Genomic DNA, 19,761 nt, shown 5'->3' on the forward strand with positions numbered 1-19,761 from the left:
TAAGCCCACAGGTTTATGTGCGGGGGAACAGTGACTATGTGTAACCATTTTATGATGAAATGCATGGTCTGTGCACAAGCTTCGTTGAAAAACTTCCCACCGGCCTGCTTCTCCTTTGCTGGTGACCATGCACTTTAACTCATGCAGATTGCTCAAAAATGTTGTCAAAATTAAGATTACTAAAAAGCTAATCATAACATACTGCATATGTAGTAGTTCTATTCCCCTATGCACCATGGTGCTACCCAACTCGACCAAGAAAGGGCACAAGTTTCCTAGCCAATAGAGGTGTCTTTGGTTTGAACTGCAACTTCACTGGTTTACAACCGACTATGAAATCCATGTATTACAGTTGCATGACTACCAGTAAAATAAACGTTTCCCACCAACATGGCCATTTTCAACCAATGAGGGGGTGCTTCTGCTCAGGGAGGATACACAGTAGTTTGTCGTTACAAAGCCTAAAACCATTCTCAATCCTATCATATTTCCAAAGAGCCAATGTAGAAGTCATAGCACCAAGTATCAACTGATAGTCATTCATGACTCTAAGACAGCAAAAGTTGACCTAGATATAAGGAAGGATTCTTCAATGGGGAAAATCCTTCACAAAATGTAGGATTCTGTAGCTAACTGATAAAACTAGGTTAGGACTGGAAGTGCCATCCATGTTGGCTTCAGTGGTGGTGAAGACAGAGACAATGATGTAATGCTATGACATTACGTCTGCACTGCTGTCTGACCTACCTCACTGTCAATAACTTCCAACGCTCGACAGGTGGATAAGATTACAGATGAAGGACCTTTCTGCTCCATGCGGCAAGAGCAAAGAGGAAGCTCAGACTGAAGGAAATTGATAAAATGGTCATATAATGTAGCTAAAAATTGCCTGAAGCAGAATTCAAACCCAGTACCTACAGAAAATCACACCAGTGCACCACCACCTGACCTAATCTGCCCTTGACTAGAAGTCTCTAAGTCTTAAAAGTAGTTTCATTTGATAATACCTTTGAGTTTGATACTGTGTGCCTTATAAAGGCTTTGATATTATTATTTGGTTACATGAGGTAATATTGATGATGTCACTCAAAATCTGTATTAATGAGAACGGGTTGAGACTAAACAAATCTTATAACACTTAATAATTGGTATCATACTATTAAAATAAACAAACTCAGGCTAACATGATCTTCACTTCTGAGAAAAATGCATCTCTGTGAGAAATTTTTAACAAAGGCACTACTTCTTGACAGAATGGAACAACCAATGACAGTGTTCATGTGTTAACTTTAGAAGTTTGGTCTGTTTTTTGGTGCAGCTATGGAAATCACAGCATCTTGCCTAGGAGGCACTATAAAAACACCTCACCTGGAGATGTTGACTGCTATTGATGTGTCCATCAAGACTACCTGTAAGATTAAGAGCAGATAATCTCTGATACTTTGATAATAATCCATACAATTCATGAAAACTTCTCCACTTTAACAACTGCTACTGATTAGTTCATATGACCTTCACTTAAAACCAACAACCAAAAATAACTTTACAAATTTCTGAGTTAAAGTATTACTCTAGATTTGTGTCAGAGCTTGGTATAAAAATAATGTCTATCTTTTAAAACAAAACATAAAAAGCAGATTACCCTGTGCTGAAAACTCTGCATCTGATTCTAAGCTGGCCATAGTTGAGGTGCTACTAGATCGTTTCTTCTTCTGACCTGGTGACTGATTTTCACTGCCCGCTTCACTCTGGATATCAGTTGAATCTGTTAAAGAAATGACAGTGAACAACACAATATTCAACAGGTGCACCTAACAGGTGTTAATGGAAAATCTAAACCTAAGAAACTTGGAATGACACAATCATAGGGAAACTCACCAGAATCGTAGGTAGCGATTTTATTTGGTGGTTTGCCAACTCGATGCCGCTTCATACCAAAATGCGTGTGTGTACGAGGGCGCTTCTTCTTCTTGATGTCAGATGGACAGGTCTCCTTGGCCGATGAATCTGGCGTAGCAGACCCAGCAGTACCGACAGGGAAATCTGCAGCAAGAGCATGACGGGGATCACAGGATGACGCTGTGGTGCCTGGAATTGGGGTGGGATTGTCACGATCTGCCGACTGTATATCACCACTAGAGGGCAGTGTTTGGTGCATGTCCTGAGCAGGTGTAATATCAGGAGGTGCTTGGCTGTCAAGTTCAGGTGTTTCTTCACTGCCACTCACGTCTTGAGCTTCAAGATCCCTACTACTGATGAGTTTCGGAGGATCATCATCCATGAAAATGTCTTGATCATCAACTTGAGATGAGTCAGGAGACTCCATCAAGTTGCTGTCTCTGTCTCTATAGTTTCTCATTTTTTCGTGTTGTCCTACCATTAGGCTATGTCCTGTACCAGGTGCTGAATCGTCAGAGTCAGTCTTTTGATTATCGGGGGAATAATCCTGAGTTGCTGTTCTTTGCACGTGTAGTTTGTTGGAATCTTTCTGATGTAAGATTGTATCTCCATCAACTGGATTGGCGACTGTCATGCCTGGTCGAAATGATGATGTTGTGACTAAGCCAAGCATAATGGCTCGTTGTACAACGGGTGGTATTGCCATTGATGCCGATTTCAATTTCTTGGCTGCGGGTAAAGTTTCAGCTGCAACAGCAGCATTCCGTTTGCGACTCTTATTAAGATCAAAAATCAATTTTCTACTTTCTTTGGTTTTTACCTTCCCTGGTTTATTGTTGGCAAATCGAACTTGGTGCGGTTTTTTCAGAGAGCCTTGTGGTGTAGTGGGACTGTTGGTTAAATTCTTTATTGTAGACCACGATTTCCGCGCTGTAGCATGCTGTTTTGGTTTATCGGGTTGGTCTGTCACACTACCTTTTATTTCCACATTTGATGGTACACTGCTTTGGACTGGTTCTGTTTTTAGAGTAGTCAAGATACCTCTTTCATTAACAAGTTGTGCACCGTGGGAATGATTCACCTTATCTGGAGCTACATGACCACATTGTTTTCCAGCCAACTGCCTCTTTGGCATCTCCATTTGAGTGGACCTTCGAAAGTTAAACCTGACTGGTAACGCAGCTCGTTTGCCTGCATTCAGTTGCATGTTTCTCTTCTGTAATTGCAACCTGTTGACATTTGGGCCTGATTTCCGGGCAGTGAGTTTTGACGAGGTTGTCATCAACTTTTTAATCAACTGTGTCCGTTTCTTTGTCATAGCTGAGGAAACTGTCTTACGAGCAGCAGCTTGTTGAGGAGGCATTCCTGTGTTTTTCATTCCTCCTTGTGGCTGAGTCATCATTGGTACTCGTTCTTCCATCCCCTTTGCTGGTGGTTTACTATTCTGAACCGAGTTCCTCTCTTCCCTCTCACTATCACTCTGTCTCTGAGGGCGCAAAGCATTCTGGGATTCCCGACCTTTCTGAGAGCGTAGATCATTTGCCACTGGAACCCTTTCTATGCTCCTTTTGCCGGAGTCTCTGAATGACAGATCCTGAAACTGTTTACGCGATGACCGCTTCTGAAGCATCTGAAAATCCAAATAAAAAACAATAATTAGTGAATGAAATAAAGCAAACATCTCCGGTGTCTCTAGGTTTCTTCAGAATATCCTGTCTCAAAACAGTTTCCGAATATCCTGTCAAGATGGTTTCTGTTAGTGGTGGGACCTCTGACCTTATTTGATGTTATCTTTCAGGTTATTACTAGTTTTCTTACTTTCCTATCTTCACCACTCACTCCAACCTCATCAGAACAAAAGACAAAACGATGGTCCGCTAGCTCTTCTATGACCTTTGACTCCACATCCTGTGGAGGGAAAGGGGACAACATAATAAAACGGAACTGTTGGGGATTCCGGCAAAAATCTGGATTTCTTTGACTTTTCTGCAGCATGTATGTGAATACTGCTTCATTAACGAATCGGGAATGACCAAAAGCCTTTCACAGGGAAAAAGACTGATTGAAAAAGAAATAAACAAGACATCAATAACCAAAGCTATGCTGGTAAAATTTTAGAAAAGTAAAGGCAGTTCTTTAAAAAAAATTTTTTCCTTCACAATTTCATTTTTTTTATTTGCACGAAAATTAAAATACATGAAAACAAATTAACTGTTGATACACAACATGTACACAAACCTGTCACGACAAAGCTCGATTTATGGAAAGAGTTCCATAATACACGGACATCACTTGATACCCTGTGCACAAACCGTACGAAACAAGTCTGAAAAATTCTTAATATTTTCTAAATAACTAAATGTTTCCATAATTTAAGAATTTGACTTTTTAGGACATGTTATCGCTCTCTGATGGTTGATACACCACTGCAGGGAAAACGTTGAGATGCCCCGACCTGGGTATGATTTTATTTGAATTAAATTGTTTTGCCCTGAAAAAATGGAAGTATTACGTACAGGTCAAATGTCTAGATAATCTGGACAGTAGAAACTGTTATTACTGATCCATGCACAACCACTACGCACATCATGATTTTTGAATCTGCCTAAATGAAAAATAAATAAAACCAATTGCATACGGGCCTATACATACTTAAGATTGTATTCAACACAAAAACAGCAGTTTCCATTTACACCTTGCATTTGTTAGAATGTAAACAACATCCCATAGCATGACAAAACGCCATTACCACGCTGAACAATCCTGACAATGATGTTCATGAACAAATGGCATAGCTTAGCCCAAGTTTGGAAAGTTTTTGTGCCGACAAATGACACAGCAGGTTAATAGTAAAGACAAAAAATGAACCGTACCAGCAAACCTACCAGTCAATAAGATAGACCCTTTTGTTTACTTTGATCATATGTTCACTTAGTTCACATACATGAGGACAGCTACTTTCAGCAGGTTGGAATAAGCACAAATAATGAGAAGATTTGGGGACAATTCCGTGTGGTACGACAACTTGCATTGGGTTGTACATTGTTTGGCCACCACACGAGTTGTGTACCGGCAGATTGGTGAATCTTTTGAGCTCTTTGCAATATACAGAAATGAAATGGCTACATCTTTTAACTCGACACACATTAATCTAGGAGCTTGCGGAGTTATTTCGAAGACAATGTACCAGAAAGTGGAATTTCAGACAATATTTCGGTGAAACATCCTACCTTCCAATCAGCCGCCATGGTGGAGCCCAACTGCGCATGCGTAATTCACCCTGGCATGCCTCAGTACAGTGTACGTGTGTACCGTGGCGGACTATTTTGTCTCTGTCGGAAGTCCACAACTTTTTGCAACTTCAGAAAAATGATGTCAGATTTCGACGTTTTGGAAATTTGCAATTGCTGTTTTTTTAAGTTTACATTTGTAACACCACATAAAAACATGACACGTATTAGAAATGTACACACGCTTAGGGAAAATTAGTTGAAATTGTTCTAGGATGGTCGACCCTAATGTCCTACCTCTATGATCCCAATGATCACTTTCCTTCGCCCAATTAAGGGACTAAAAATATCGAATTTCTGGTATCATTGTTCGAAATTAACTGTTGCTAAATATGCATGTCATGGTTTATCAGGATTGTTGCTTTTCCTTGGATAACACGCTTCTCTCTGTCTTCGCGTTTGTGCTCAACCTAAACGAACATCATTAGTGTATCTTCATCCAACACATAGGCGTAGGCCTACATGATTTTGTTGGCCATTAGAGTACGACCTTTTAACCTTCGACGAATAACTTGAAAATCACTGCACAGAAAAATCAACCTTCTTTGTTATCTCAAATATCTGCCCCGGTAACGCTTGATTAGAGGAAAATGTATAAGAATATCAGAGTTCCTGCATGATGTGCAGTGAAGTAGATTTACGAATGGTCTAGCGGGACATGATGACAAAATACCGAAGTGATGAGCTGGTTTTGTTGAAACAAATCCATGTTTTTTTGCCTATAGCTTTTCCCGTGAGTATCGGCTGACCGTTTATGAGGTAGTTTCAGATAATTAATCCCAGATAGACACAGATGGTATTGCGTGCTGCCTAAATTTCTTTGTGATTGATCTGTGTTTGAACAGATCTGTATGGAAAAGAGACCTAACTAGGCCTACTCCAACTTGAAACTTGACCGCCGGAAAAATCGGTGAACTACAGCAAAATGAGTCATAGGATAACACAAAAGCAAGAAGATCTATATATTACAATGCCATTCACTCAGCTTTCAGGGGAATAAGGAGGTTCAAGTCAGAAATAATCACGATCAAGTGGGTTATTTCCAAACTGAATACAGTTGCGTTGGAGCTATCTTACTTTTTTGATGATTCCCTTCGGTAAATGCCCTTCTCACGCGTTCAGAGCCGAACCGTTTAGCTTTCTAGTTATTTTATTTCACCATGATGCTTCCTTCAATTCTGTCAGATAAAAGCGGAGATCAGAGCATTTTGCAATGCCTTATACAGTGTCAATATCTGACAACTCACATTCTACTGCAGTGATTTAGATATCTTACGCTCTTTCAAGCTCCAAGGAGTTATCAGCCCAATTGTATGATGCGACCTTCATCACCAGCATGTGAAACAAAGAGACGCCATAGAGAAAACCTTGCCCCCGGCCAACTTGGTTGATTATTCGATATTTATGAATATACAACATTTAACAAAGCGGGTGTGATATGACAAAACATTTTGAGACCGGTGTCACGAATGACCTTTATTCCATAAGTACAATGCACACACAGTGTACATGTACACGTACGCGTACATTAGTCTATATACTGTACTGCACGCAATTGAATGCATAGCAGATATCGCAAATGCGCCTTGTTCAGTGTATCATGCGGAAATGCGCGATGGACATAACAGATTCCACACTTACATAATACTCTCTACTACTTTTTAGTCCATGCACCAGCCAATAAAAACTGGGTTATTTCAATCTTTGAAAAGGTTTAATATCGTTTCATTTCTTATTTTTCGGCAAGGCAAAGAGAAACACAAACAGTCATGCAAAAACAGAAAGACCGTATAATTCAACTAATATGCCGATGGATACCCAAAGACTGATCCAAAGCACTATCAATTGTTTCTGCGAAATTCTGTTCTAATAAATCTACGAAATAAAAACAGACAGGCAAACAATAAGTTAAAGGTGTGAATTTATGAATTCTTGTTTGGTTAGTGGAGAGTGGGAAAACAGAATAGGCCTATGGAACATGATAGCTTTTGTACCTCTGAAGTAAGCATGCATTAGAAAAACGTACATATTGGCATTTGAAATACATGACATGATTACGATGTAACATCCCAATGACACCCCATAAAAGAAAAGAGTCTTGACTCGGGATAGATATAAGAATCGTCAGACAAAAGTCAAGAAAAGCTACCTGAAACATTTGAAGAAAACAACAAAATGCTGCGATTCTTTCAGAATGTTAAGACCAAACGTTCTGAAAATCTTGAACGTACTACATGATTTTTTTCGTAGGGTTTGGGGGTCACGGTGTGTGGATAACTTCCATTACCTTACACAAAGTTGCTTGAAGAAGCAGGAATGAGTCATAACTGTCGGGACAAAAGTCAAATATTTGTGGATTTTCAACTGCTAGGGGCTTACTGCCTTTTTAGACACTTACCTGAAGACGTTTACACATTTTCAGGGAGTGTTTCATATTGATTTAAGTCTAGCTCTTTAAATGTTATTTTGTAATTTAATTTAGTCAACCATTCACGAATACCTGATCCCTACAACTAAAAATATCACACAACGCTGGAAGCCAACTGCGTATCTTTGCTTCAGCACCCGGAAACGCATACTGCGTATCAGGCCCTGTTGACGTCATCACGCAAGGTGCATGACTGGCCAATCAGAAGCTTCACTGATGCAGGCTAATCAATATCCGGCGTATTGCTCACGGTTTCAACAATATCAATCCGCTTCTTTGTCAGGCGCTGATGGTAACCTGGATGAAGATTTCATAGATTTCAATTGGTTATGGTTTCATATTCATTTAATCGGAAACACTAGTCCACGAGTGGTAGATTTTCAAGAAAAAATAATTTTCACCCAGTGACTGAAAAAAAAAGTTTTGCTGTTTTTTTCCTCTGGACGTGGGTATGTACGTGGTACGTGCCACCTGTTCATTAATGGGAAACTGTACACGAGCTGGTTTGCAACTCATAAACTGACGTAAGAAGCAATGAAAATAAGAATGGTTGAAATCAGTGACATTAATGAATCGCTGAAACTACACTACTGGGCTTTCACCCCTTGACCCGTATAACTACCATTTCAGTGGATGCGTATAACCAGCCTAGGTCAACTGGAGAGTCTTCAAGTTGGTCCTGTTATTCACCAAGGCGACGTATGGTATACGCTCTTTGTTGATTGTGCAAAGCAATTAAGTACTGGAAACTTTTCAGCGTTACTGCTGCTTACCACCACCAATCATAAAACGATGACTCATAAGTTCGATGGATTTTTAATAGGTGTATATCTAAAACAAAGACATGGCAACATATTAAGTAGGCCTATATGGGATTAAATCGTCTGGCTGAGTGAATATCACAAAGCTGGCCATTTCAAACCATTTGGAGGTGTTATATTGATGCTCATAAACAAGACATCGATCGTATAATCTCTAACTGTAGATAAGTTGAAGTAAATTGATGCTCAGGCCTCGCTATCGATAAATTCGGTTTCAAATTCTGTGATTAATTACAAACTTTCGTCTGAGGTGTGAACAGAAGTCCTGCAGTGCGTCAAGCTGGTCGAATAGAACACAAATTACTAATCGATAATTCACCAAAATCATTGTGACACTGTATTACTACCCGATCATGTGGTTTTACCTGCATGGTGGCGAAGCACTTTTCCAAAGATTTCTGTTTCGATTCCCCATAAAGCTGTGTAGAGAAAACGGAATAGCCAGAAAACGTTCAATTCGATTTGCAGCGTCTAGCTAAATCTGGCACCGAATATTTTCAAGTGAAATCAACAGAGTCCGGATAGGAACCGTAAAAGCCAGACTATGCGCATATTTCGATAATGCTTACGTAAAACTGGTGAGAATAGACGCCAAAATATCAGAAATTGATCTGTTAAGTATAGTATAGACAACAGTGTTAACTGGTGTATACAATAGTTAGGCTACATTATGGACAAAACCTGGGGTTTGGTGAACTAAGAGCCATTTAGAATCATGACCAACTGAAAAATAGAGCAAAAGAGGGCATCAAATTAAACAAAAACAAAAGCCGTTTGGACTGATCAAATGCTTTTGCTGAGAATTTAATCTGCATGGAATTGGCTTTAAAGCGCGGTGTGGATGGTACCTGCACTGCATAAATGGCTCAATGTCCGTAATATACAGCTTACAAGTTATTATGTAGTCTGAAGGTCATGGCGTTTATTTTGCTAAAACAGACCGATAGTCACAGCATTAAAAAGGCTTTCCATGTTAATGAAGATTAAATCGCAGCTCTTCTTTGTATAAGAAGTTTCTACGGCTTCTACAATTGATACGTTAACTGTGGTTTTCACTGACACGTTCCTATTAAACCTAACAGGTCTTAATCCTCAAATTTCAATATGATTTACATCTAGCTTCAATCCAATGTGCCATGACCCCAAATCTTAATCTCTTCGTCTGTGAGGCCACCAGCGAAGTGGAACCCTTCATAAAAAGAGCAATGATCTGACAAAGCCAATAATGTATTTTATACGACAGAACTGTCACACAATCATGTCCCTGAAGTAAAGTACTCACCGTGACGCAAGGTTAGTAGGCAAAGTAAGGTTATACAGAGAAATACAAACATTCACGATAGGGAATAACATTGACCTTGTAAACAAGAACAATTACAGCATGCTCAGCTTAGAACTTAACGCACGACTTCCACATTATAGAGCAAGAAATTCCCACGATGCACATGATATAATACACACAGGTAACCAGTGGCGTAAATGGGGGGGGGGGTTGAAGAAAGGTGGGATGACATGAAAATTTGAAATGGGGGGACAATACGACTCTATGATAGAGATCGGTGTTCAAGATATTAATGTACATGTGTATTTGTGGTTTTTTAAATTTGTTTTTCCCTATTTTTAGTTATAATGAATACATTTTAGTAGTTAAGAGGTCTGAAAAATTCTTTACAATCCACTTAAACGTTTTCACCACGAAAAAAGTGGGGGATGATCCCCCACCTCAAAAAGTGCGTGTGGGGGGGTATACCCCCATTCTCCCAAGATTTACGCCCATGCAGGTAACAGAGATTCAATTAAACATGTCAATGTGTGGTGAGCATCTAATATTAACAGCAGCTTTGTAAAACACGCTTGATCCTTTCTGAAGTAGTGATGTCCAAAGACATACAAAAGAGATAGAAGGACAACCTACGCTGGAGGGGAGGTGTCTTGTCTATTGATCAACAAGCGTGCAATATTCACCGTCCCGTTCGCATTGCAATCAATTTGGGGAGATGAGATCTGCACGGTAATACAAATTAATTTATATTTCACTGCGCCAACGTATATTAAGGTAGACTCGCTTTAGCAATTAGTTAAAATGATAGCTTCCAATGCAGCGCTACAAAACGCCCTTGTCAAGGGCGCCATACACAGTTTCCGAGAACACGGGAATATTTCACAACCTGTACGGAAAACATCCTACATACGTAGCATCAGCATATGTGCAATGCACGCCAAACGGCAAATTAAAACATGTTCATGTAATAACAAAAATAACATAACCGTGACGACCGCAGCCGTGCACAGGAACCTTGGTCCGATCAAAAACAGGTCAAAGCAAAAAAAGGGCATTTTTCCCTATAAGGCCCAATGTTGTACACATTGTTGGCAATTATGTCAAAAGTTGTACTTCTACTCAACCCACGGATCGACAAACAAATTAAAATATTATTTTTCTAGCCCTTGTGATCGATCATGGCTTTTATTTAAACAGTAATCGCTTACACTAATTACTACCATAGTAAACTTCTCGATATATGTTATTTACATGGACGGGAAACGACAAGAAATCTATGGTCTGTTGATTTTCACATCCTATTCAGTTGGGTGACTTTCTCTTGATCTGGACTTGTTTTACAGAGTAACGTCCTAAGCAAGGTGCTTTCGACTAACAATGCACAAAACATAAATGACGTTCTGCAAGCAACAATCGCTCAGCATCCAGCATCGTCATAGTTGACCCGAGAGTCACTGGAGGTAATGAATCGAAAATTTAACGACGCAAATCGATTCGTAAGCAAAAGATCTACATAGAAGCACCAGGACATTGTGTACATACGGGGACATACTCGGATCATCTGTGTGCTCCGGAACCCAGCTACAGCTATTCCACGACCGTTGTATTATCTAGCAGCGTGCTTTGGCTGAGAATATTGATCGGTCTTACAGACAGTATTACCGATAGTCATAAGCCATTTCCACTTTTAATTAATCCCGGTTGCACTTGGACTAATGAATAGAAACCTTCTACGGGTAAAACGCATCTTTGCATTACTAATCTTGGTATATGAAAGGGAAAAACATAATTTGACCTTATCGATGTATTTGTGTAGTTTGTGAAGACTCTCATGGGTTTGCTGTATTTTCCCAAATAGTCAATTTTGGGCTTACACTGCATTAAAAAAGACGTTAGATTTTTGCCTTTAAGGGGCAGTTCGTGCGATACAACGGCTGAAGTACAGTTCTTGCCGAAGTTTTGGCACGATTACAATAGCGGACGACCTGTTATGTTGATTTACAATATGAATTCGCCAACGAAAAAACCTAGACCAAGCGAGAAACGTAGCAAACTAGGTATATTTAAATGAGGTGTCGAATTCCCCAATCACTCCTCTCTGAACCTCGCAAACAAAAATATTATAATACACCGGGATGGACGATTGAGTAAAAATCAGTTTTCCATATCGATTGAAGGTTATTAACAAAGTACAAACTTTATCGAATACACGTACATGTATATCGATAGATTCAGTTCCACGCTGACCAAGACCAAAGCCAACAGGAACGGGCTTCAAACTTTCGTACGGTGTCTCTTTCATGTGTTTACCTATCTATACGCCGGATGTAACTATAGGGTTACAATCCTCGCAAGCACATGCATATATCGCATTAAGATCAAAACTTTGATACAGTCGATTGATATTAATCACAAACTTCTTCCTACTTAAAACTCATTTTGTTAAATTAGATCTGCATTGTTTGCTTTAAATTGTGCATTTTTTTTAGAGAAAATTAATACAGTGCAGTGTACACCACTTAATTTGATTAAAGAAGTACGTGTAGTTAGGAATTAGTTTAACAAATCTAAAGCCTTCAATACCATATTTCTTCGTCCCATTCCACACGAATTATTACCAACCATAACCTTCCCAAACCCTACAAAATCCAACACTGGGTTCAGCATTTTTTTATGGATTTTATCACAATCGGTTGGGTTCCAAAGAACATGCAATGTGCCACTATTTGACTGCATTGCATTTTTTAAAATAGATTTGGGAAGACTACTGTCCACAGTTTTAGGGATTACAGTTGAAGAAAATCAATACCAGGAGATAAGTTATTAGTAAAAATATACAACAGATTGTACCGATTAGTAACATACAGTATTAAGTATCTATACACTATAGCTTGAGGATGTGGAACATACATTCATTTAACACTACATTTCAATGCTGCATTCTGCAATTGGGAGACACATTTCTTAAGTAACATGTAGCTAGATTTCCACAGTCTCAACCTTGTTCACTGCTGTATCTTTTCAACGAAAACAAACATTTAAAAAAATATAAACATGCTACATACAAGCCACATAGCTTGGCACTGAGTAATGACTATTATGAAGAAGATGCATGTAGTTAAGAATACTCTATGGAAGACTTGGTTCATTTTGGCAATAGATGTTCAATATGTAAAAAAAAAAATAAACAGCATGAACATTTTGGTAAAAATTACTTATGAAGTGATTTTTCTTAAATTAAGGTCCCCAATTATGAAGGTTCAAGCCACTAAATACACACCGCTGTAACTTAACTTTACATAATGGAAAATATTGAATACAAATGTTGTAAATTCATTTTGGGTGCAAATAGCCTTTTTTTAAACAATATAATAGGTATTATGATAGACACATTTAGGCAATCCTAAGAGATGCCATTAATGTAGGAGTGCTCCACTCATGAGCAAATTCTTGAGGTGCCCGAGTATTCAGGCAAATAGCAACACCTGATTCGTTGAAGAGGCATGTAAGGTACATTTCCCATATGTACACTTGCATTGTGCAAACACAATAATGGCTTCAAATTCTGGTAGATAGAATTAGACTATTTCACAATATCAACTGTATGTTAATGATCTACATGTATTTTATAATGAATTCATTGACAGTATTCATCCATGAATACAATAATTTACATTGAATCTGACAAACTCCTTCAGGTGCTTACTTGTTCTCAGCTTTTGTTTGACGGTGTAATTTCTTTATGGCTGAGGACTTTGAGTGCGAGGGCCAGATTCTTAAATAGGCATGGTGGGTGCAGGACCTTGGGTCTATGAAAAAATCGGGGGTCTGGTTTCTGCCCTTTCACCAGCTCAATGAAATCGGTGTTGGTACCTGGGGAGGGGTATGACTTATGAAACATCGGAGGCTGGGATCAAGTAAACACTTAATTTGGCCTATTGCAATATGTATTGTAATATTTTGTTCATATCAAGACATTAGACAACAGTTTTCTTATGCCTATATCTTGATTAGACATGGGTGAATTGTGACATAATTTATTGTCTTTTCTAAGAAACTTTCATTGCTATGATACACAAAAAGCAGAGGAAGAAAATTGCCTTGAGAATATACATCAGCTGCAATAATATCTGCATAGATTGAGAATTGGAAGGAAAAAATTGCACAGATACACATCTTGAGAAAAACACCCGCTTTGAATGACAGTACTAGGCATCAAGAATTTAAGAATCAAAATAAGAACGTTAGAAACCACAGTAAATGAACAACTCCTTCGCAAGATAAGGTTCATTCTGAGAATTGTAAAGAACTTCACCATTCCTGGGTGAAAGAGTGAACTGTTTGGATTAATAATGTATGGGATAGACCTGGGAAAATGAATTACAACAATTGTTGTACCAAAAGGATACTAACAGTTGAACATACAAACAGGAAAAATACAAACTCGTGAGAATTTGAGAGGAGAGCACTTTGTGGAAAGGAAACATTCAAGTTACAGTCTAAGCTGGTTGGTACCTCTGTATCGACAAATATAAGTATGATCAACTAACCACTTCGGATCAAAGATTTTCACACCACTGCATTGCTTTCTGGAAACAACCCTTGCCACCAATACAGAAGATATAACCAATGTCAAAGATGGGCAGTCCTTACAAAAGTATGCTGAAAGTAACCAGTAACAACAATAAATTAAAATCAAAATCAAAACCACAAACAAACCTCCAATACGAAAACTAAATCTGGTAAATAGAGCTCAGTTCAGCCATTTGAATCTGGTGCATGTAGAAAAAAAGCAGCCTAGAGTGATATGGTATGCACCTGTTTATCACGCCCCTTTCCTCTCAACGTCTCTGCCCCTGTAGTTGGACCTCCCCCTCTTCGTTGCCCATGTGTGTTGTTTGGTCCCGGCAGGGCTAAGGTACCCGGCTCTTTCTTCACCAGCGCTCCTGCGTTGACGTTAGGCCCTAGCTGGTTCCCTGCCTGCATCCCTGGTTCCTGGTCGGTTCTTGCTCCTCGCGGGGGTGAGAGAGGGTGCTGCCAGAGACACTCAGAGTCTTGCTTAGTGAGAGCACAACAGGACCAGTGCCACTTACCCGGGTGACCTGGGTGTCCATGACCACATCCTCTGAATCCACCTGTCCAAAGGAACACAGAGGATATTGTGATCAAGTAAAAGTGATAGATGCTGAGACAGTCTGCACAGCAATAGTTGATGGTCATGCACTGATTTAACATTAAACTGGTACTCACTACGACTCTTTAGACAAAGTAACAAACAAAAGAAAGTGATGTGATATGTCAACCTGTGTACTGCGCTGGCATCAGATTTTGAGTTTGTTACATTCCAATCAATTCTTACCTGGCATTGTAGCGCCGCAAGCACAGGTAGCTTGTCTGCTGCCCTCACTTGAGCAGAATGTACAACAATGCCAAATTCCGGTGTGTTCCCTCCAACCTTCATGTACGGTCACCTTGAAGGGACTACCCTAAAAATTGAAAAGCAAAACACATCAGTGAATTTCAAAGTCAAGATCTTTGCTTGACATCCTAAGGTACTATTGCAGTGTTGTGGACAAGACCATCACCACCAAAAGTCTTTTCACAAGAACAATCACAAGTAAATAGGTTGAACAATGACAAAGGAATGCTTTTGTTGCAGTTCATATGATTTGTATGTGACTTTATTTCTGACGGAAGGTCTTGTGTTGGTCGTGTGTTGGTCATGTTGGTCTTATAATGGTTTTGTGGGGGTCTTAATGTCTTGCTGGGTCTTGTGATGGTCTCATGGGGTCTTGTGATGGTCTCATGGGGTCTTGTGATGGTCACATGGTGTCTTGTGATGGTCTTATGGGGTCTTGTGATGGTCTTATGGGGTCTTGTGATGGTCATATGGGGTCTTGTGATGGTCTTGTGGGGTCTTGTGATGGTCATATGGGGTCCTGTGATGGTCATATGGGGTCTTGTGATTGTCATATGGGGTCTTGTGATGGTCTTATGGGGTCTTGTGATGGTCATATGGGGTCTTGTGATGGTGTCATGGGGTCTTGTGATGGTCTTATAGGGTTCTCTTTCAGTTACATATTTCCTTCGAATGAGGCCCTTAGTGTATTTACCAAAAAGAACATGACTACTGTAAAGACATATTGGTAATGAACCAATGAAAATATCAAATCTCAACAACGTTGGCTAAGTTACCGGATACATGTATGGAAGGAGAAAGACAGGAGATGTTTACATCAGATTTCATAAAATACTCCTTTACACAAAGGTCTGGACAAAAAAAACAAAACAGCTAGACATGCCTTTATGTGTTGGCCGTCTAAGAATACGCTCAGGGTATGTGTAGCATGGATTTGAGGAGTGTATTCAATGCGGTAAGAACCGTCATCCTCGTCAAATATACTGCAATTCACAACCCTGATGGAAGCAAAACAAAATAGGAAAGAAAAATAACAAAAGTATATTCAACATATTGTAGCAGAACAAATGCAAAAAGTATAGAAGTGCCAATGCAACAGAACGGGAATAAACGAGGATCCGTAGAGAAATGAAAAGCAATGTAAACATCAACCTAAAAACTAAGCAAGTAAACAAAACATGAGAAAACGTATAAAACATATATCCCAAGTGTTGAAGATGCCAAATGAAAATGAATAAACTAAACAAATATGGCCACATACTGATAAAAAGAGAACTGTTAATGAAGCAACCTGCTTATACCAAGAAAAATTGAATGTCCCAAGTCTCTACGTTCTTTGTTGGCCAATACTGATAACATAAGGCCCCTGTTATAACAAGGTAATTTGTTACCAGTAAGACTCAACATCAAAGGCCCCTGTTATAACAAGGTAATTTGTTACCAGTAAGACCAAACATCCAAGGCCCCTGTTATAACAAAGTAATTTGTTACCAGTAAGACCCAACATCCTTCTTATAAAGGTGTTTGACTGTACTGCAATAGTATTCTCAATACCAATGTGGACAAAAGTAACTTTGTAAACAACTTTCAAAGGCAAAATACATGTAAATGTTCCAGTAATTTAAAATGAAATACTCAGATTTAAATCAAACAGGGGAAACCAATGAAATCAACCTCTGACAAAGATTTTTCTCAAAGCAACCAATCACAATGCCCATTTTGCAATCAACGATATTTTAGCACCTTGAAGGACCAAGATGACTGCACCAATGCATCTGGTCATTGGTGCACCACAAGTTGGTATCATCCTTATTTCCTTTACAGACTTACCTGTTTCTAACAGACTCCACAGCCAAAGTTGCGCGTACATCTTCCCCTCCTTTGTTGTAGGGTTGACCATCGATGTCTTGAGTGATGAGAAGGAACTCAGATATCATACCTTGTCTTGCTTCATGAACTCCTACAAGGATGACATGAGGAGCACATATTAGCAACATCTTGAAACCTGGTGCAAAGTTTAGACAGAAAATGGTCAGCTTCTTGTTTTCCACCATTGTATACGGACAATACAATGACAATTTACTTTATCAAATCCAGACATGAACTTAAGATTTGAATGATTTGACATACCTTCCCCCATCACGTAGCATTTCATTGGATCCAGTTGTTTGACTTCTAAGACACCAGGCACTTCATATCCATTCACTTTGCCAGCTTTAGCCCTTGACTTGAATCTCAGCATGTTATCAACTCCAGGAGTACATTGATACGAGACTCGGTTCAGCTCACTAAGACGTTGGCCAAGGGTTGGCTTCAAGGCTAGAACTTCCTGGGTGTTACTCTCTGACAGAGCATGGGTTGTTGTATTACAAGAATGCTGCATATCACGTAGGAGCTGCTGCAATTGCATGTGATGTCCTTGGAGGGACTTGATACGACCTCCACAGACCTTGGAGACGTGGCTAAGAAGGCTTCGACGGTGTGCCTGTAATGCTTGGATGTAGTTATCAAAGTAGGAGTTGATATCGTGGTGGAGTTCGGTAGACCGGTCTGCGACAGACACCTCGGTACGGTTAATGGAATTAATTCCACCACCAATGGCCTGGATGTGGGGCTGAAGACGTGCAACTAGGTTAGCAAGGACACGCTTATGATGCTGTATGACATCCTCAGAATATTCAACCAGGTGCTCTCGATGCTCTACAAGACAGCAATCTCGGCAGACAGACTGATCACATGTCTCACAGTACATCTTCAGCTCTTCCTGGGGATGTTTAAGGCAGATGACAGGACAGCTTAAGGATGCTGCTCCATGGCGACGGGCCTCATGCATGGAGAGGACAGTGTGGGTTGCTGTCTTACGTTGTCGCTTGTGAGCTTGAGCACAAAAGCCACAGACATTGACCATACATTCCATACACCTAGATACTGCCTTGGCGTTATCTGTGCAAAGATCACAGACGGTTTCTCCCGACTCTGGCTTTAAAGATTCCAACATCAGCTGCTTCTTTACCATAAAGTCAACAGGAAGCAACTCGGGACCTTTACACGGAAGATCAACCTCAAGATCACATGTTGGGCAACGGATAATGACACTATGCTGGCTGCTGCGTCCACTTCCTAAGCTACTCAATGAACTCCTTGGACTGCTTGGGTCCTCTCTACTTGACAGGTGTGGTGACAGGGTCTTGAGACAAGAACTACAGAAGGTATGAAGGCAAGGTAAAAGACGAGGATCAGAGTAACGTTTCTTGCAGATGCCACATGTCTGCTGGAGGTCTGTTTCCATGGTGATGGGATGTTTGGGCGTGCTGAGAGGGGGCGTGGCAGAGGCGGATGGAGTAGCTGATGAGAGGGACTCACTATCTCCACTTAAAGTGTCAGACATGTTGCATGATAGCTACTTTAAGTCAGGCTCCAACAACCAACATGATGAACCTGTTGAGGAAAAGAAGAAAATTATCATCCACAAAAACCTATATCAATAATCAGAAACTAATGAGGAATTTCATCTCCTGATGAGGACTTAAACAAGCTACACTCTAGAAACATCTGCCGATCAGTAGATTAAGCTGTACTAGTGACTGCACCTAACAACTGCCTCTAACAACAATAAACAACTGTAAGAGTTTATTTTTTTAATGGTTTGGCAAAGGTCCAGGTAGTTTAACAGTGTTTCGAAATAGTCTCCTCTTTTAACTCGACAGTATCATCTTGCCATAGAGGAAGAATACAGGAGTTGAAACTCTGGCACTTCAAAGTCTTTGATGATTGTCGCTGCCAATTGTCAGATGAATAATAGAAAACATTCCAATAATGTCCGAGTAGGCCTACTGCCTGCAGCTTAGCTGGACAAATTGAGCCAGTAATAACTTAACAAAACTTGTAGTGTAGTATTTTGCTTGCAATTAAATAAAAATTATTGCGGTGACCAGGAAATAAAGAGAGAAAAATCCCTGATGTTAGACTTGCCGTACTTTAACCATCTTCAATAAACATTTTTATATTCATATACTGTTCAATTATCCGTGCAAATTAGTTTCTAATTTTATTCTTCTCCAATACATCAGTTTTCAAAGAAAGTGTTTGTTAACTACATCGAACCAGGTGGAGTTTGCCAATGCAGGACCCTTTGCTGTGTGATTTTTCATGATTTTCCGTTTTCAAATTCTTCAAAAATTAGTATCTTCATTTACTGGACATGTACACCCACAGGAATGACTGTCAGGTGGCTACTAATCTGACAGGCAACCTCCATTGACACGTGAGTATTGCAGCCATGCCTGCCGCGCAGTAAAGAGCCCCCAAAATTTGTGGTGTTGCGGTAGGCCTAATGCCGGTTTTTGTCAAGTGGTGTCCAGGCATCAAACTCTTCCAAAGTTTTTTTTTTAAATAATGCAGAGATGTCATAATTCATCTCCAAAATTTCGCAAGATAAACAACAGTTACCTAAACATCGATATTACAAGTTTCACACCTGAAAAAGCATGAAAAGTCGTCTCTCCATTCGTCGTATCCTTGGCTTCCAGTTCCCCAATCTCTATGATCTCTCTCACAAAAGAGTATTATTTAATAAGTCTGCTACCCACGCCACAGCAGACGATAAACACGTTTGCAAATCA

The 19,761-nt window shown here is 39.7% G+C and overlaps 2 protein-coding genes across 7 annotated transcripts in view; both read right to left on the reverse strand.

The window, feature by feature from the left end:
• The window catches only part of LOC110976374 (histone-lysine N-methyltransferase EHMT2-like), a 34,059-nt gene extending 28,815 nt beyond the window's left edge, over positions 1 to 5,244 (reverse strand). For 2 of the 5 annotated variants that reach the window (XR_015427183.1, XM_087143237.1), the window contains exons 1-6: positions 5,130 to 5,244; positions 3,718 to 3,807; positions 1,879 to 3,529; positions 1,643 to 1,765; positions 1,369 to 1,409; positions 748 to 843 (exon numbers count right to left, since the gene is read on the reverse strand). Coding sequence is in view for 4 of the 5 variants with exons in the window: in XM_087143237.1 (XP_086999363.1) it covers positions 748 to 843; positions 1,369 to 1,409; positions 1,643 to 1,765; positions 1,879 to 3,529; positions 3,718 to 3,807; positions 5,130 to 5,147 (2,019 nt within the window). In the remaining variant the exon portion in view is untranslated. Of the gene's footprint in view, positions 1 to 747; positions 844 to 1,368; positions 1,410 to 1,642; positions 1,766 to 1,878; positions 3,530 to 3,717; positions 3,808 to 4,137; positions 4,200 to 5,129 lie in introns of all 5 variants that reach the window. The other 3 variants (XM_087143239.1, XM_087143240.1, XM_087143238.1) reach the window with 3 other exon arrangements.
• A 5,627-nt stretch (positions 5,245 to 10,871) lies between these two features.
• LOC110976257 (E3 ubiquitin-protein ligase TRIM45-like) lies at positions 10,872 to 19,741 on the reverse strand. 2 transcript variants are annotated; one of them, XM_022229364.2, is made up of 6 exons: positions 19,617 to 19,741; positions 17,270 to 18,577; positions 16,970 to 17,099; positions 16,023 to 16,137; positions 15,080 to 15,206; positions 10,872 to 14,855 (listed from the first exon to the last, which is right to left on the reverse strand). In XM_022229364.2, the coding sequence occupies exons 2-6, from the start codon at positions 18,525 to 18,527 to the stop codon at positions 14,518 to 14,520; spliced, it is 1,968 nt and encodes a 655-aa protein (XP_022085056.2). In that variant the 5' UTR covers positions 18,528 to 18,577; positions 19,617 to 19,741; the 3' UTR covers positions 10,872 to 14,517. The 2 variants fall into 2 exon arrangements, with proteins under 2 accessions (XP_022085056.2, XP_022085057.2); XM_022229365.2 differs by having other exon boundaries at positions 19,589 to 19,684.
• Positions 19,742 to 19,761: the final 20 nt, after the last annotated feature.

This window comes from Acanthaster planci, linkage group LG11 (genome assembly GCF_054643075.1).
Source record: "Acanthaster planci isolate LZ-2023a linkage group LG11, COTS_SCS, whole genome shotgun sequence".
NCBI classification, from domain to species: domain Eukaryota; kingdom Metazoa; phylum Echinodermata; class Asteroidea; order Valvatida; family Acanthasteridae; genus Acanthaster; species Acanthaster planci.

Bases quoted from the DNA above. Each gene is read 5' to 3' on its own strand.
- LOC110976257 (XM_022229364.2), bottom strand. From the start codon at position 18,527: ATGTCTGACACTTTAAGTGGAGATAGTGAGTCCCTCTCATCAGCTACT. The intron at 16,138-16,969 runs GTAAGTCTGTAA...TGCTTCCATCAG, and splicing joins GTGGAGTCTGTTAGAAACAG to GGTTGTGAATTGCAGTATAT. The intron at 14,856-15,079 runs GTAAGAATTGAT...TCCTTTGGACAG, and splicing joins TTGCGGCGCTACAATGCCAG to GTGGATTCAGAGGATGTGGT.